Source organism: Acinonyx jubatus, chromosome B3, assembly GCF_027475565.1.
Source record: "Acinonyx jubatus isolate Ajub_Pintada_27869175 chromosome B3, VMU_Ajub_asm_v1.0, whole genome shotgun sequence".
Taxonomy (NCBI): domain Eukaryota; kingdom Metazoa; phylum Chordata; class Mammalia; order Carnivora; family Felidae; genus Acinonyx; species Acinonyx jubatus.
In genome coordinates, this window is record NC_069386.1 from 136,767,030 (window position 1) to 136,785,788 (window position 18,759).

The 18,759-nt window shown below is 42.3% G+C and overlaps 1 protein-coding gene across 6 annotated transcripts in view; it reads left to right on the forward strand.

Annotated features, from left to right (window-relative positions):
• The window catches only part of VRK1 (VRK serine/threonine kinase 1), a 75,903-nt gene that overhangs the window by 49,865 nt on the left and 7,279 nt on the right, over positions 1 to 18,759 (forward strand). For all 6 annotated transcript variants that reach the window (XM_027066578.2, XM_027066580.2, XM_053224919.1 and 3 more), the window contains 6 exons: positions 1,689 to 1,797; positions 1,914 to 2,006; positions 4,039 to 4,171; positions 4,987 to 5,107; positions 5,396 to 5,454; positions 9,448 to 9,626. In XM_027066578.2, the coding sequence (XP_026922379.1) occupies positions 1,689 to 1,797; positions 1,914 to 2,006; positions 4,039 to 4,171; positions 4,987 to 5,107; positions 5,396 to 5,454; positions 9,448 to 9,626 (694 nt within the window). The remainder of the gene's footprint in view (positions 1 to 1,688; positions 1,798 to 1,913; positions 2,007 to 4,038; positions 4,172 to 4,986; positions 5,108 to 5,395; positions 5,455 to 9,447; positions 9,627 to 18,759) is intronic.

Here is an 18,759-nt window from a genome sequence, read left to right on the forward strand (position 1 = left end):
CTGTGACTGGAGACAGAGATATGCTCAGAGTGGTGTCTTCATGGGTCTCCTGTGGAATGAAGTTGTATTTTAGCCCTCGTTTAGACGGTCTGCAGAGGTGTGTTGCCCACGTGCTATACTAATTAGTAATTCTGTACTAATTACATCACTTACCGTAAAAATGAATGTGTGTGTGTCCCGGTCCCATTCCTCAACTTTCCGAACCCGTGGACAGAGGAAACCAGGAAGTCCCATTACTGTTCCTTCTTTACTAAGTTAGAGGTCACATTGTCATGGAAAATCTTGCACGAATGAATACATTTTGCCTCTGACTAATCACATGACTTCGGACAAATCACTTTACCTCTGTAGACGTTAATGTATTTATCAAAAGATGCTTAGACAAGATGATCTCCAATTCTCTTCCCCTTCAAAAGTGGATAGAATCCCGATTTTTTTTTTTTTTTTTTTTGTAATTTTGGCCTGTTGTCTTTTAATGTTAGCTTTCCTTCTCTGTTGAACTGGACATGTGGTATATGTCATAGGCTTCTCAGCTAAAAATAAGTGGGATTTTTGGGTACCACTGACATTTATTTATTTGGATATGTTTCACGTAGAGGTCAAAGCGTGGCTCCCCCCTTTCCTGGAGGACAGATTACCAGGCATCAGTTAGGTTGGCACGCACTGGTCCATCTGAAGTACTTAGAATAGTGCCTTGCTCAGACCAGGCTTCCATGAGCGCCGGCCGTCGTTGGCATGGTCATCGTTCATCTTATTCCCATTGGAAGGTACGTTGTGAGTGTGGTCTTGGTTTGTATTGATTTAACCGGACGAGGCAGAATCGGGAGACTTCATGAAGGTAAAAGCTGACCCTTAGAGCACAAGGTGCACTGTGTTACTGGAGCAGGGTGTTGCACCCACAGTGGGCACACACGAAGTGTCACTGGAGGCTGTTGAATGTTAGAATTCGAGTGCCAGAAAAGACCTTGGGAAGCCTGAGGCCCCACTCTCGTTTGACGCCGTGGGAATCGGGGCTTGGAGAGGTCGTGTGGCCTGGCCAGGGTGACACGGTGGGGTTTGTGGCAAAGCCAGAAATCTTCTCATTTCCCCCGGGCGGTGGTTCTTCCCTGAGTCTCGTCCTTTGGATATTTAACGTACAGCCCTTTAACGCCATTTATGCCGTTTTATTGAATTTAGCCGTTGTTATGGTGTCTCCTGATAGTCTTGATTTTAGTAGGAAGTTAGTTGCTAAAATGTGCCCTGAAAATAGAGAAAAACACGATAGTCACAGGCAAGAAGCTGTTATCTAGAAGTATAAGGTAACTTTAGTAGGAGAAAAATCAGTGATCTTACTGAGTCTTACTCAGATTGTTTTATCTTCACTGTGAATGAGTCTGCTGGACTCTGTCTGTGGGCTATAGACACTATTGCAGGGAATAGTGTCTTTGGGAAGCTTACTGGCTGAGACAGGAGGAGGCCTTCAAGGTGAAAGGCAGACGGCGAAGCACTCCCCACTCCGGAGATTTCTAGTTGGAAGAAATTGTTTCAAATGTTTTTCTTTCTTTCCTTCTTTTTCCTCTCTTCCCTCTTCATTCTGCTTCCTTACCGAACATTGCCTTGAAGAAATTACTCTGAAAGGAGGGGAGTCCTTGTAAGATAGGTTTTCTGGAGTTCCGTTTCGTTCATTGACTTTCCCTGTTTGTCTTTAGTTACAGGTTTATGATAATGGATCGCTTTGGGAGTGACCTTCAGAAAATATACGAAGCAAATGCCAAAAGGTTTTCTCGGAAAACTGTCTTGCAGCTGAGCTTAAGAATTGTATGTGAGCTACACTCCTTGTTTTAATCCCGTAAAGGCTAGTTGTGTTGAAGCTCGGTCCTCTGCTGGTCGGTGTTGGGTACTGCACTAACTTATTCTATATGGTGCTTTCTTAGCTGGATATTCTGGAGTACATTCACGAGCACGAGTATGTACACGGAGACATCAAGGCCTCAAACCTTCTTCTGAGCTACAAGAATCCTGACCAGGTAGCTTTATTAACTTTAATTTCTACTATTTAAAAGCTGTTGTTTGAAAACAGATACGGTTGCTTTGAACTTTTGAACCTGTGCAGAAGTTTTACTTTTTGAAGTAGATATGGTAATAATAATATTTCTTCTTGACACTTTTATCTAGTTAACATTCTACATTTTTGATGCGATTTGTTGGCACTTTATCAAGTTGGCTATTTTGTCCTAAATAGTATTCAGAAGAAGCACTTGTGATACAAAATGAATTTCAAATAGCTATTTGGGGGTGGAAGCTTAAAATTATATAGTGCACCAATGAATTATGTTTGCCTGTCTGCTTTGTCATTTTTTTTATTTCCTTTGTTCAAGAAATCCATCAAATGTAAGTGTTCTGTTACTTGGAAAATTTGGTCTTTAACATGTTGATTATTCAAATCAATTGGTTTACAGAAATATCTTAGCTGTCTAAATTTGTATGCCCTTAGTGTTTGGAATTCAAATGTGCATTTTTTTAGTTTCTTACAATTCACTTTGTAAGTTTTACTTTTTAAGGAAAAGAGAAAAGCTAATGTTATTGTACCTTTATTTGGATCAGTTTGGCTGCAGTAGAGGGCTTTACGTGGTTTTCCCGAAGCCGTTGCCACGATTTCGGTTAAAGTGAGGTTTAGTTGGCACGACATCGTTGGGCCACTGCACATCATCTGTCCCGTGTGTGTTCTCGCGTCTTCCCGATAGCGTGTGAGCAAGGACTGGATATTTTCCGTGTGTGTATGTTGATACTCCACTGTATTCTTTTTCTCGGACCTGTCTTTAACTTCCCCTTGCTTAATTTTTCCGTTTTCCTTGGCCTTCCCTTTATTTTCTACCGTCTCAGGTATTTGATCCCGTCCCCCGTCTCCGTGACGGTGGCGGTCAGGGATCTCTACACGTATAACAGAGGGAAGTCGCCACGCCGTAGCATGCTGTTGGGGAACTCTTCTGGGCGATCACAGGATTCCCAGACGTCTTGTGTTAGATGTTTTAAAAAGGTTAAAAGCAAGCGAGCAAACAAAACATCGCTGAGAACCTGAACCATAAGGGTTCCATTAATTGAAGTGAACTGGATTTGTACAGTGTAATAAATAAAAGTGCAGCTTATTTCAGTTTGCAGTTAACTAAAATATGCTGCCTTTTGTTTATAGGAAAATATTTTTGCACTTCTGTTATCCTTCGGGCATATGCTTTGGATGGGATTCTTTTTCTGGTGTTAGATGTATGTGCTAGATCCGTCCCCATATTTTTACTTCAGTTTCCTCTTGTGATCAAATGCCTACGTTTGGGAGCCACTTACCCACAATTAGAGATATGATATGTGGCTGTGGAGTAGCAGAGAGCCGAATGTACTGGCTTTGTATGCTCATCAGACCCACGTGTACGTGCCCACAGAGAGGTGCACTGTAGTATTAAAATTCGGTTTTAATTGTGAAACTTGACTTTAATATGTAATATTTAAATGCAGATAAGAGCCTCATCTAAAAGTTCTTCAGGTCATTATTGTACTCTGAAATGTTTTTATGAAATGAATTGATATTTGATTATTTTGTAAGTGAAGGAGCAGAGATATAGAAGATCGTTACCGCACCGAGTGTCATCTAAGTCAGTCTTAGACCTGGTGTGGGGCAGTTGTATTGCAGCAAAAGGTTCGATGGTTTCCTCTGTGCTCAGTTCTGTGTTAGACCAAGTGTAAGAAAAGGTGTAAAATATATAAGCTTTGCTCATGTCGAGGAGACAGGATTAATTACAAGGATAACATACTTATCCAAAAGTGTGTATAACGTGGGCTCCTGTTCTCTGGACTATAATGACACGGTCATTTCACGTTTTTCTTGAAGTAAAAAGTCCCTCAGAATTAAGTATTTGCTGATGTTAGCCTATTGGCTCGTGCTTGTTTGGGGCGCAGTGGTGTGGCCTTGTGGATGAATCCAGTGACAGAATTTTGTCTCTGGGCCACAAAGGAGTGTGTGTGCAATCATTTTGGCTTTGACTTTTCTTGGTGCTCGGACGTTTATAGGTGTACTTGGTAGATTATGGCCTTGCTTACCGGTATTGCCCAGAAGGAATTCACAAAGAATACAAAGAAGACCCCAAAAGATGTCACGATGGCACGATCGAATTCACCAGCATCGATGCGCACAACGGCGTGGGTATGTCGGCAGCGCTTGACCAAGAAATACACCGCCAGCATTTTGGTTGAACTCCTGCATGGTTCTTAATTTTGCATAAATAAGTAGATAAAATAAATAAGACCCCAAGGGGCAAGGTGGGGTGGGGGAAGACCCAGGAGGAGGCTGGTCTCCTGCAGTTGTGTAACTGGGCCACCCGTGTCTTCCCCCGTTTTCCTTCTGTCCTTCAAAAACACCTCAGCTTTAGCAGTGAAGGTGGTTCCGTCAGCTTGGTGACGGTTTCTTTTTGGTTTTATTTAGCTTAGTCGAATGTGGGGTGTTCCCCCCCGCCCCCCGCTGCCTAAACATCTGTAAGTTCCTCGTGCAGCCACAACTTTGTAGCAGGCAAGCTTTACTTTGTCACTTACGAAGTTGGCCTATTTCTACAGCGGGCATTTCTTCTTTCCGCGCCCAGCACTGGGGAGGAGCTGAAACCCCCCCCCCCCCCCCCGGTTCTCTGGGCCCCTTCATATACAGCAGTTTTAAGATCTTCAAGTTTTCCAAGGGCAGTATTAGATGTGTCACCGCTTTATAATTTATTTCCTAGACTAGCAGTCTCAGTTTGAAATTCTAGAGTTTGCCGGTTTGGATTTCAAAGTAAATTGCTAGCTGGAGGTAAATTATTTCTCTCATACTGCCCGATAGTTATTTAGTATTTTATTAAATGCAGTGATAAGTTTTGATGAAAAACAAGACTGTACAATTGACTGTTTTACCTTACTGCTTTATATATATTTGAAATCATACATTAAAGTTATTTTGGTATACTTAACCTGCTGCTTCTTTTGTATTCGTAGCCCCATCAAGACGTGGTGATTTGGAAATACTGGGTTATTGCATGATCCAGTGGCTTAGTGGCCATCTTCCTTGGGAGGATAATTTGAAAGATCCTAACTATGTTAGAGATTCCAAAATTAGGTAAAGGAAAACTTATTTTGGGTAAAATCATGATAAGGTAGATGTATTTAAGTCAGGATTTCTCAATGGAAACTATAGTTTTAACTGATACTAGTATGGAAATAAGAAAGTACTTGCTAAATATTAAGTGTATTTGGTGTTTTGTTCAGTTTGTTTTAGAAGAATGTCTGTAAGCATATTTAGGATGTAACACAGTGCTGCTTAATGTGCTATTTACTGTTATTAAATATTAATAAGTTTCCATGGCATACAGCTTCCAACAATGACTCATTCTTTAATTTTTAACAGATACCGAGAAAATATTGCAGGTTTGATGGACAAATGTTTTCCTGAGAAAAATAAGCCAGGTAGGAAAAGACTTCTTAAATGTTCATGGGGGTTTTGTTTTCTGGGAGGAAGAGCCGTGATGTCCACGGAAGATGCTGTGATGTAAAAGCTTAGGCGTTTCTGAGTGTAGCCATTGTGCTGGGGCCTCTTGTCATCCCGGACACGGCAGTCCCCTTTCCAAAGGTGGGCTGAGTGGGTACCTGAGCTTGCTTACATTATTATTCAGTGCTTTCAGGAAAGGAGCCAAATTTCATTGATGAATTCAACTGGTTGGTTTTTGTTTTGTTTTGTTTTGTTTTTTTTAATTGAGGCCTTAGTGTATGCCGGGGACCATTCTAAGCACTAGGGATATACCAGTGAACAAAATAACTAAAAATTCCTGTCTTCATGAAGCTAATGCTGTAGTTGGGAGAGAGAGACAGTAAACACAAGAGTGTATTTTACAGTAGATCATATGGTTAGTACTATGGGGGAAGAGAGAAAGCAGGGAATAGAATTGGTAGGTGTGGGGACAGGGTGGGGAATCGAGTTGGGGAGGAGGGTTGAAATTTTAAATGTAGTGGTCAGAGTGGCCTTACGAAGCAGGTGACATCTGAGCAGTCTGAGATGGGGAGGTTGCTAGAGGAAGCCCAGGGAAGGGTTGTAGGCAGAAGGAACAGAAGTACCTGCTGTACTTGAGGAATGCATTCTTTTAGGCCATCAGAAGGGCTTTGCCTTTCACTGTGAGCAAGAGTGTAGGGTTTAGAGTAGAAGAATGACATCAGTGTCTGTCTTTACGGGAAATCTGTCTAGCTCCTGTTCTGAGCATAGACAGCTAAGGGGGCAAGGCAGGGCTCGGCTGGAGCAGGCTGAGGCTGGGTGATTGCCACAGGAATCCAAGCAGGGATTGGGAGAGAGGCAGTGGGAGAGAGGCAGTCACTTTGCATATACTTAGATGTCTTTAGATGTCTTTTCAAGTCTTCACTCAGTTGTCTCCTTTCCAGGGAAGTCTACCCTGACCTCAGGCTATTTAAAATTGCAGTCTTACCAGCCACACAAGAAATGGAATGTTGTAGGCTTCTCGGAGTCCCTCCTTGTGTCTCCTACCAGTCGCGAGCCCCTCTCTGGCCTAATAAATAACTAGCCTAACTTCCAACCCCAAAGATTTATTTTCGAGCTGTATAAAAATGGAGTCATAGAGCGAACAGCATAGGTAAAAATCCCTGCCCTCATGAAATTAACTTGTATCTCTGGTAGAGTCGTTTCTTTGACTCAGTATTGTATTTGTGAAATCCGCTCCCATTGTTGCACGGGTTTTTTTTCTTTTAATGTTTTTACTTACTTACTTTTTAACTTTATTGACAAATATAATTGTATACATTTAAAGTGTACAGTGTGGTGATTTGATATACATTTATATTGTAGAATGATTAACAAGATCAAAGATAATTAACACTTCCATCACCTCAGTTAACTGTGTGTGTGTCTGTGTGTGTGTCTGTGTATGTGGTGAGACTGCTCAAAATCTACACTCAGCCACTTTCCAGTCTATGGTACCAATTCTTATTTTTTTTAAGTGTTTTTTATTTTATTTTATTTTATTTTTTGAGAGAGAGAGAGAGAGAGAGAATGAGAGAGGGAGGGAGACAGAGCATGATCAGGGGAGGGACAGAGAGAGAGGGAGACACAGACTCTGAAGCAGGCTCCAGGCTCTGAGCCGTCAGCACAGAGCCCGATGCAGGGCTCAGACTCATGAACCGTGAGATCGTGACCTGAGCCGAAGTCAGACACTCAACCGACTGAGCCACACAGGCGCCCCTATGGTATCAGTTGTTAACTACAGTCACCGTGCTGTGCATTAGATCCTCCCGGGGCCCCGTTGTCGCACGGGAAACAGTGATGTATTCATTCTCATCTCTAACAGAATTGTTGTATTTATATGCCACCATTTATCTGTTCTAATGTTGGATTATTTCCAGTTTTTTGGCAGTTAGAGATTGCCAGTTACACATAAAGTTATATATTCCATCTGTAATTGATTATTGTGCATTATATGAGGAGAGGCCAGGTTTCTTCCCCACCCTGTGTTTGTAAACAGTTGACCCAGTAGCTTTTCTTGATAAAACCACTCTTACCCTATGGTGCTGCCTTTGTCTTAAATCAGCTGTGGATCTGTGGATGTTTCTGGACTCCTTTCTTTTTATTAGTCTTTGGTCTATTCTTGGGCCATACTGTCATAATTACTCTATCTGACCTTATCTTGAGTCTTGATTATCTGGTGGTTTAAGTCCTCCAGCACTACTGTTCTTTAAATTTGACTCTGGTGTTTTGCTATCCTTGACCTTTTGTGTACATTTTAGAATCACCTTGTCAATTCCACACACATCCTCTCCCTTTCCAGTTTGCTGGAATTTTGAGTGGTATGGCATTGACTCTACAGATTAACTGACATCTTTTTACTATTGGATCTTCCGGTCCACAGATGTGGTGTATCCTCCACTTAATTTCGTCCGACTTAATTTATCTCACTGTTTTATAATTTTCTCTGCAAAAATCTCACCCACCTTCACTGTATATGTTGCTAGGTATTTGACAGCTTTTGATGCCGTTGTAAGTGATCAGTTTTTTAAAAATCTTATTTTTCCAATTGTTTGTTGCTAGTGTATAGAAATCGATTTTTTTTATATTTACCTTGTATCCTGTGACCCTGATAAATTTACCTATTAGTCCCACTAGGTTTTTTTTTTTTTTTTTATAGATTCCTTAGGATTTTCTGCATATGCTGTTGTGTTTGTGAATAAACCATTCCACTCTTTATGCCTGTTTCTTTTCTTGCCTTCGTGTCCTGACTGAAAGCATACATGGCTATTATACTGAACAGGAGTCGTGAACATGCTTCACATTTTCCCCTCTCGGAAGGAAAGATTTCCCTGTGTGACCATGCCCAGTGAGGTTTGCCGTAGGTTTGCCAGAGACCCCCTTTGTCAGATTAAGAAAGTTGAAGGGAGGGATTTTCACTTCGGTTTTCCTCACGTATCCCGAGTATCTAGAATTGTGCCTGCCCCATAGTGAATGCCAGTCAATACTCGGATGAATGAAGGTGTGTGTGTGTATGTGTGTGTAGCACTGTCAAGATCTCTTGGTTTTCTGGGTGTGGGGTGTGGGGAGAGGTTTTTGTCCTGAGGAGCTGGAAGGATGGCATTCTCAGTAACGGGGGTGGGGGGGTGGGGGACGGCGGCAGAGCAGGCTTAGCGGCAGATCAGGAGTTTGGGTTTGGATCTGTTGGGATTGGAGAGGGCAGGTAGGGGTCTAAGAGCCAGCGTGTGAGGCAGCGGGCGCACAAGCTTCCTGGAGGGCGCTGGAAGGGAGAGGTTGGGGAGCGTCGAGTCCATCGCCTCAGGATGATTTCTGGTGCCGAGCAGTGTTGATCCTGACTAGTAAGATTTCTTTCTGGGAGTGCACTTCTGCCTCAGTGTACAGGAAGCCTTTCGTCGTTCAGAAGCTGATTTTTCTCTTTTATGGGAAACTAGGCCTTGCTTCCCTCTCCTTTCTTCAGCTTGTTCTTGGTACGTTTGATTTCTCACGTACGCAGACAAAGCATGCAGCTATCTTCTGTGGGACTGATGGCTTCCACGGCAAAAGATATTGGCCGTGATATTCCTGATCTTTAGGTACATGTTACTTCATGATCTGTTCAAGGCCCTTTCCTGTTCTGTTTTTGTAGCTTTAAGACGACGGTGGTTGTTTCCGTGCATGTTTAGATTTTAGTATGTCTTTTATCTTTCGTCCCTTACGATGACAAAAATGTGTTTCACATTACATCCCAAAATAAGTTTTTTATTTGACTCGCCTGACGATTCCTGACTTCGAAAGCGTACTTTCCATTGAAGAAATGATTGTAAAAAACGTATTTTAACCAGATACCGATATGTGGTCTAATTTTACTGTAACCGTGAGTTATTTTCTTAGAAGTGAGAGCTAAGTACGTCGTATTTTGATTGAAAGATTACAGAATAATCTTGTCATTCTTTTAGATGAAATTGCTAAATACATGGAAACAGTGAAATTACTGGACTACGCCGAGAAACCTCTTTATCAGAACTTGCGAGACACTCTTCTGCAAGGACTGAGAGCCATAGGCAGCAAGGACGATGGCAAGCTGGACCTCAGCCTTGTGGAGAACGGAGGCCTGAGAGCAAAAACAGTATCAAAGGTGAATTTTGTTATAAGTGATCCTTTGGCTTCCTGTGATGATAATTGCAGCAAATACTAATTTTCGGAAAGTAAATGAGTAAAGAAAATTGTAACAGACTGCTCGGCAATTAAGTATTTATCACCATCATATAAGGTGATATAAGACAGAAAAATATGTAGAGGGTTGTAGAAAAATGAACGGATGTTTCTTTATCCCGTGGCAAGTTCGTAAATTCCTAGCAAGATTCTGATTTGGGATACTGATGTCTGGCAGGGGGATTTGAATGGGCCACTCAGCCCGTGGTTTGGGGGGTTTTGACCTCCCAGGCCACCTGGCAGGGTTGCTCTGGGCTCTTAGCTCTTCCTCGTTTGTTGGTGTGGTCACAGCGCACCATTTGAAAGTCGGGGTTCGAAAATTACTATTTGAAAAGTAGTGTTTGAAAGTTTCCTGGTTTGCTGATGGGGAGTGTTCACCATTTGTTTTGTTTTTTGTGTTTTTTTTAAATAATTTTTTCATGTTTATTTTTGAAAGAGAGAGAGAGAGAGCAGGGGAGGGGCGGAGAGAGAGGGAGACACAGAATCCGAAGCAGGCTCCAGGCCCCGAGCTGTCAGTGCCGAGCCCGATGCGGGGCTCGAACTCGTGAACCGTGAGATCATGACCTGAGCCAAAGTCGGCCGCTTAACTGACTGAGCCACCCAGGCGCCCCCACCATTTGAACGTTATTTTGTTGTTTACAGAAATGTCGTCATGTAAAGCGATGTATCTTCATATAAGGAGGTTTAATTTTTCGGAGAGCGATATTAACAATGGGCTTGATGGGTGAACTTTTGCGCTGGCCTGTAAATCACTCCTGGTATCACTTTAAAATTTTAGATTTGACAGGTATACGTCAACTTCTGGGTTATTTTTAATAATTAAATTATCGACTAATTTAGTGATTTCCCTTACAGTCTGAAATTATTGAGTAAAATGCGTTAGCTGCTTTTAAATACAAAAGGGAAAGTACTTTTAGCAGAAAAATATTTTTTTGTAGCGTTGCCTGTTTTTACTGTCGTTGACTGTAAATTCCAGTACATTCCTTTCTTATTCCAAACTGTGAGAAAAAGGGTTTAAATAAGGAACACCATCTTAGAAGATTTTTGTAATTCTTTTTAACTTCTAAAGGAGATAAGAATTTTGAAATTGTCTCATGAAATTGACGCTTTTGGCAAACATTAGGTCTCTTTGTAGTCTCAGCACAGGATCCGAAATTATGCGCCGCATCTACGTACACATGTTTTTTCCTTTTGGAAGTTTTGTCTTAATGGCATCTCCCCATTTTTGTGGTCGGCCAGTGTGCGGAAAGCCACGTCCGGCTTTGCAGTGCAGGGGATAAAATGGCGGCCCGAGTGGAATTGTTCAGTAAGGCAGCAGATTTGGACTCTGCACGTGCCTGCCAAGGCCAGACTTTCTGTGCGGCAATATTCGTAGCCAGCGTCTGTGGTGTTTTCTTCTAAATTTTTGCCGATTGGGAACTTAAAGATCGATTGTGGTGAGACCTAGTCCAGTGCCACAGCCCCTTACTCTGCAGGGCGCCATTGCTGGGACTTCCGTGCTGGAGAAAATGTGGTTTCTGCAGCTTGGCTGACTTCATAGCTCCGCAGAACCAGGGTCTGTGACGTCACAGTCCTCATGTGTCCTTGGGTAGTTCAGAAGGCCGGAGATTTCCCTCTGGGCCAACCCCTGTCTGCAGAAAGAAAGCTTCGTTTAGAGGGCAAAAATGAGTATCAAGTGAGTTACTAGATTTCCCACTCTATTAGTTTCCTGCTTTTTCCCTCCTTCCCTCATAGCTCACTGACACAGGGCTATTCTTTGTGTTAAAAAGAAGTTATTACCAGTTAAGATTAGGTGAGATCATGAAACACTTTGATAGCCATGTTACTGTAGGTGAGTTGTTAACTTTGTTGGCCTTTTGTAACGCAGAAGAGTTGGTCCAGACTGTTTTTTTTTAAGCCTGAGAACGTTTTCTTCAAATAAATTGTAAATAGCCCACATCTAGAGCAGATAAGGGCAGAGCTGCACTGACTGGCAAGTTTTCCTTTGACAAATTAATGGTCCATCTCTTTTTTAGCAAAGGGTATATAATCAAGATGTCATTATTTTGCTCCGGCTACTAGGAAGCTCAGAGCTAATTATGATGCTCAATCATAGAAATTATGTTTAACCTTGTAATTAGTATATATTTTTTTCCTTTCCCTTTGTCATAATCTCTTAAAACTTTTTTTAAAGTATATGTTCTTTGTATTTTTGACACTCAACTCTCTTTTGGAAAGGGAAAGGTTTAATCAATTCAGTGTATATTTCTCTGTTCCCAAGAGTTGTCCATTATGGCAGAAACCTACGAGAATTGATCTGCAGCAGAATGAAGCAAGGTCTCTATCCTTTTTTTTTATAATCGTGCTTGGTTGTGGTGCAGCACATTTGGAAACTAGAGTGAAGTATGAATTTACCCACTTGAAAATGTTTTCAGCCTGAGTAGCCAGAGAGTTTTATTTAAAGCACAGGATTTGGGGATAACCTACAGCCGAAGCTGAAAAAAACTAAGTACCGCTCTACCTTTAGGAAGTACACAGCCAAAGATTTTCCTTGTTGATTAGAACTGAACACTTGAGAACCGGGCACTAGTTCCAGCAGTTACTGGATTCATTGTGTTCTCTTAAACCAACATTCAGCGATATAAAAGTCTAATTTATGCGCCTGGTCTAGGCTAGGTCCCTGGGGCTATAAAGACCAATAGCATGTGGTTCCATCCTTAAAGAATTCCTCCCTGTCCCATCTGGGTTCAGAACAGCTTAATTTACTGGAAGGAACTCAGCAAGTTAAAAGGAAGGTAATGCCTTCACTAGCTGTTTTCTTGCACGGCCTTGATTATGTTGCTTGCCCACGCCAACAACAGGGCTGCTCGTCAGAATTTCTTGAGTCTCATCCCTGGAGATTCAGTGAGTAGGCCTAGCATGTGGCCCTGCAATTTGCAGACAGTATATACTCTTGTTTCCTGTGAATGACGTGTACGTAGCTTTCTTTCCACTCCCATATATTCTAGTTTTTTTTTTTAAGTTATATTATGCTAGTTGGCCTTTCTAGAGTTTCTCTGAAAAACCATTAACCATGGTGAAATGAATCCCTGCTGGCACTCAGCCTGGAACATGGTGCAAAGAGTTGAGTAAGGGTAAATAAAGGCTTTCCGCTCTGGTGGCCACCTTCCTGTCTCTTGAGGTGACTGCCCCCCACGTAGTATTAAATTTATACCACGTAGCCCGTAGTTTCAGTCAGATCGCCCCAGATAAACCCTCTGAATTTGGTGAACGTCTGTCTAGCTGGTTGAGCATGCTACGTAGTAGAAAGTGTATTTTCTTTACATAAATTTAGGTTGTTGAAGTTGATACATTTCTTTGTGTTTCACTTGGTGGTTTAGCCACAGTTCTCTAGGTCAGCGGATTCGGTGTTGACTAATGATTCTTTTCCTTAGCTGCTTGAGCTCTGTAGTTTAATCTTGTCTTACTTGTCTGGGTTTTGTTTGGGTTCTATATTTTTAAGTGAGATCGTGATGTATGTACAGAAAAATGGCACAAATAAGTGTGGAATTTGAACTTTACAAAGTGAACATATACCTTTAAACATCCCCCAGATCGAGGTCTGGATCATTACTTGAACCCCAGAAACCTCTCTCATGCCTTCCTCTCAGCCATTATTCCTTCATTAAGAGTAACCAGGGGGCACCTGGGTGGCTCATTCGGTTGAGCGGCCGACTTCAGCTCAGGTCACGATCTCACAGTTCATGAGTTCGAGCCCCGCGTCAGGCTCTGTCTGTGCTGACAGCTCGGAGCCTGGAGCCTGTTTTGGATTCTGTGTCTCCCCCTCTCTCTGTTCCTCCCCCACTCGCACTCTGTCTCTCTCTCAAAAATAAATACAGATTAACAAATTAAAAAAAAAAAGTAACCAGTATTTTGACTTACAACACCATACATTGCTTTTGCCCTTTAAGGAAAATTCGCAGTAACGGCACCATACGACATGTACCCTTTTGTGTCGATCATATCATTGTATGTCTGAATTTCCATGCTGTCGCATGCAACCGGAGTCGTTTATTTTTCGTTACTGTGTACTGAGCGCTGCATTATATGACTGCATCATAATTCACTTATCCCTTCTAGTGATGGACGCGTGCACTGTTTCCGGTTTTTGGCACTTGCAAGAATGCCGGTTAAGAACATTCTTTTAGCTTCTTTTGGAAAGGCAATACATTGATTTCCAGCGGGGTATATACATAGTGGAGTTACGGGGTAGAGGGCTTACTTAACGTGTAGCTTCAGTGCTGATGCCAGGCAGTTTCCCACAGCAGCTGTCCACTTGATGCTCCCCACCAGCAGCCTGTGAGAGGCTGCCCACCAGCACTCACCAACACTATTTGTTGCCTTGTATTTAATTTTATCTATTTTGGTAGATGTGTGCTGGTATTTCTCTGTGGTTTTAATTTAGTCTCCTTGAGAGTATTGATTTGGAACACCTTTTCCTATGCCCGTCAGTCTCCATTGTCCTTTTGTTGTGAAGTGCATTTCAAATCTTTTGTCCATGAAAAAGTGGGGGGGGGGGAGGGGAGGTGATTGTCAGCTTTCTTTTGATTTGCCAGACCTGCCTACTTCGTATATATGCAGTCTGTGTATTACACATTTTTTGTTTGTTCGTTTGTTTGTTTTTTACAATTGGTAGTTTATCTTTTCATTCTGTCACTATGGTATCTCTTGATGGCTGAAGTCCTTCATTTTAATGAAGCCTAATTTATCAGTCTTTTTGTTTATGGTTAGTACTTTTTGTATTCTGTTTTGGGAACATTTTGTCTACCAAGATCATGAAGATACTCAGTCATTGTCAAGAAATTTTATCTTTTGCATTTAGGTCTACGATTTACCAGCAGCTGATTTTGTGCGTGGTATGAGTCCGTGTTTATTTACCTCCTGTGGATTATTCGTTGATTTGGACCATTTATTGAAGACTATAATGTCCCCACAGCATGTAGCAGGCTTTCAAACCATATGTGTTTGGGTCTGCACATCTGTGTTTTGATCCTGTTCTATACCATTGGCCTACTTATCTTTGCCTGGCCACACTGTTTGAACTACTGGCTTCGTAATGGTATCTGGTGGTGTAAGCCCTGCAACTTTGTTCTTCTCTTTGTCTTAGCTATTCTTGGTGCCTTCGCTTTACATAAATTTTATAATCCGTTTAGTAATTTCTACAAAAATGCTTCTGGGATTTTGATTGAGAATGCGTTGACCATATCACTTTGGGAACAATTGACATCTTCACAATATTCCTTTCTGTTCCATGAATATGGTATACCCTGTATTGTAAAGGGACTTTCTCTGCCTGCAGCTCATACTTGGGGGGGACCTGGAGAGCCGAGCTTAGCTGGTACAGTGGGCCAAATCATCTGTCCTCAGTAGTTGTTCCATTCTCTTCCTAGCCAGAAGAGGCAAACATTTGGTAAAATCTAAATTCACAGTGAGAGAAGCCTCATTGGGGGTTCTTCTCCATGGCTTTTGCTCTCATTTACTTGTTTTCTCTTTAGTCATCTATTTTGGTAAATCATGTTTATTGTTGAAAATAATACAGTCCTGAATGACTGTGCTTGTTCTGCCCTCTTTCTCCAGGCTTCTTCTCAGCCAGGGGAGAAACAGACTTGCGTGTCCAGCTTTTGATGAGGCACTGTGGGAGTAGGGAAGGTCTCTTTCGGGGGCTGTTCGAGTCTTCCTTTCCAGGCTTCCTATTTATATTTTGTAAATTGGACGTCAGTGTCAAAAGATTCCTGAATGGTGTTCTCTCATGATCTTTCTCCAGTGTGGTTCAGCGTTGGGTAGGAGCCTCATGTTGCTTTCTAGAAGTGTCTGACTGTTCTTGGCCACCACTTCCCAAAGGTTATGGTGTGAGGCACTGTCACTGTCCGCTGCTGAAATAGTTCTTAACTGTCCTTTGTGTTCATTTCTTTAGAGTTTGGGTGGAAGGAGGTTGAAATATTGTCCGTCAAATATCCCTCCCCCCCTTATTTTTAAACACTTATGTGTTTAAAACATATATTTTTAACGTGTGTGTGTGTGTGTGTGTGTGTGTGTGTGTGTGTGTGTGAACGTTTCAAGATAACCCGAATCTGTGTCCTCCCCCCACAAGAGTAAACCAAGCGTGTTTCGCTCTCAGCTCCTTACAGACCGTCTCCCATGTTATGGTCACAGGAGATTTTAGTTTTTGGTTTTTTGTTTGTTTCTGTACACTGTGTGCCATTAGTTCATTTTCAGCTGATAACAGGGAATCCTTCATTCCTCATGGGAAATCCTATATTGAAACATTTTCTTTTGTTAAACCCAGTCCCCCAGACCTGTTAAAATCGGCAAAATTTGCTGGAGTTGTACTTCCTCTTCCTGCGTCCAGAGTAGATAACTAAACATGGAGACGGGACACGTAAATGGAAGCAAATAACAACAACGAATAAAATGAAGTCATGTTGTGGTAGGGCCCCCTCCCTAAGGAGAGGGGGAAAAAAAACCCTGAAAACAAAAACCTCAAGGCATCCTGGCTATACGCGTACGTGACAACATCCCTCACGACCTTGTAACGTGAGACCGCCCCATCAGACTGCATGTTTGTGTGTTGCTGTGTGTGAGAGACAAAAAAGTGAAAGTGTGTGAAAATCTACACCTCGTGGCGCTCGGGGCTCAGTTCTTCAGGTACGAACCCACCCGAGCGGGGCCAGCACAAGTAAAGTTGCTTCCTGGAAAGCATCGCCGCGGTGTCACGACTCTCTGTGTGAGGATCCTGCTGCAGTGCACGTGTCCCATATATGTATGGATTGCTCCTTCATAGAATGGCATTCCGTGCGCGGGGGGTCACGTTGGACTTGAGACAACTTATAGACCTACAGTGATTTGATAGGTCTTCCATACGTACGGTTTTAGAAATTTCACTTGCGTGTGCTTAATGGTTTTCTAAAAGCCGAAATTAGTCTTTTGCTTTCATCTGTTTGTTAGCATGTCTTTTTCAACCTGAGAGCGAAGCCTGTTAACAGTTGCGGGCACACAGTAGGTGCTCAGTCGATGTGTGGTGGGTTCTCCGCCCCCAGTAACACGGAGGCCGGAGTTACTGCAGAAGGAAATGGTGACGTTCGCGATTCTTGTGACAGCCTTCATCACTGGAACTCTTTTTAAAACAATAAATCACTTTAATGCATTCTAGCAGAATAGCTTTAGATTATTCTTCAAATGAATCTGCCCCTCTTTTTAAGTCCCTTACTCGCTTCCCGACCCACTTCTTTTCTTTTCATTTCTTCTTTTTCCAATTACGTCTGACCTTTTCCTGCTTTTCCTCAAAATACATCTGTACTTGCTTGGTGTCCACTACAACGTGACACAGTTTGCAAAGGGTTTGGAGTACGATAGGAAGTCAGCTCTTTATCGTCACAGCGCTAGGTGGATGGTTGCCGGACAGGTGCAGACCCGCACATCTGTCCACGTACATTGCCACGCGGGGCTCACCGAGAGCGCGCAGGTGAAGAGCGCTGGGCTTCGCCAGGCGCACCGCTCCGTGGGCTTGACCCCTTTAGGAAGGGACACGTCAGTGTGGAGGCAAAGCAACCGGGAGTTGCCGCCTCCTGCCCAGGGTGAGCGGGGCGGCACAGCTCCGAGATGGAAACCCTGTAAAAACAAAGAGCTCCGAGTTCTGGTCTTTCCCCACACCCAGCTGGGAAACACCCCACAGTTCCCTTGGCCTTGTGCCCTCCCCAGCCTCAGTGTTTTGTCTGCATCGTGAATTTTAACTGAAGCCCCCAGTCGCGTCTGCTTCACCTTCACAGAAGATCCATTCGATCTTTTTTAGTTACTGTTGAGTAACAGCCTGTTTTTCTGGTTGCTGTTAACGTATGGAGGAGTAATTTATAAACTGTGTCTATCCGCATGGTGACTTTAGGTGGCCTTAACCAAATGAACAAAGTAAGATGGACTGATTAGTACAGTCACCTGTTTGTATTTAGAATTCTTTGTTCATTGACACATGCACGGTTCCAAAGGCTGTATATGCTAAGTCTCTATAATAAACATGTGTGATTTTTGTAATGAGGAGGAAAAACCAGCCACAGGCCTGGCACCTCCTCTCCTTTGCCATAGCCAGACATCTGATTGGCTTTTCCCAGAGGCTGTTGAAAGGGTCTAGAGGTGATCTTTTGGTCTCTGACCTGGGAAGCAGAGAATGAACAGGTCTTTGGTTTTTGCCTCAGAAGATTTTAATTCTTTGCCCCGTTAAAACAGCTTTAAGTCTCTGACTGGTCTCTAGTCAGTGTTTAGACTATTAGTAAATTATCGGTCCAAATGCATCTAGCTGATTTGTCTCCCTGTTTCTAAGCTGGAAGTGAGAAGCTGCTAATTAACTAAATTTTAGCCTAGCATATCTGAACACTTCAAAAATACAATGTGTAACACATACGCTAATGCCCTTTGAAATAAACCTAATTTTCTGCAGATATTTTAGCTGTGCTGAATTAAAAGAAAACTCTGTTCTGAGTTTATAAGTTATTCTTGTGTGTCGTACAATATTTTGATTTCGTTTATAAATGCAAAGGCACTTTGTGGGACCTGGTGTGGAATATGACAGAATCAGAGATTAGTGTGGTGCCTTTGTGAAGCCGTTTTCTGTTCAAAGAGAACCAAAATACACACTATCTGAAGCCCAGGATGTTGACAAATAATGAAATGTAGCATTTGGAGACAGTCGGGAGAAAGAAGCTGCCAGCGAATTGTTTGGAATTTTACTCGTTGTCTTGTAGAAATAACACACTAACTTACATGCGATTAAACTGGAAGGGTTTTTGTTTGTTTGTTTGTGTTTTGTTTTTTTAAATTGGTCTTTTCCTGTAGACCATTGGCCCTTTCTGTCAAAACTAAATACGTTCTCAGAAAAGTTGGGCTGGAGATACGCACCGGAGATTCAGTGTTCTACCTACTGCATGATGCTTACAACACGGGTGGTTTGTTTTTGCTTGAATACTGGCTGATTTTCATTCCTGTGTCATTTACCTGCATGGAGATTAAGGAAGCTCTTTTTTTTTTTTTTTTTTTTTATTAAATAAGCT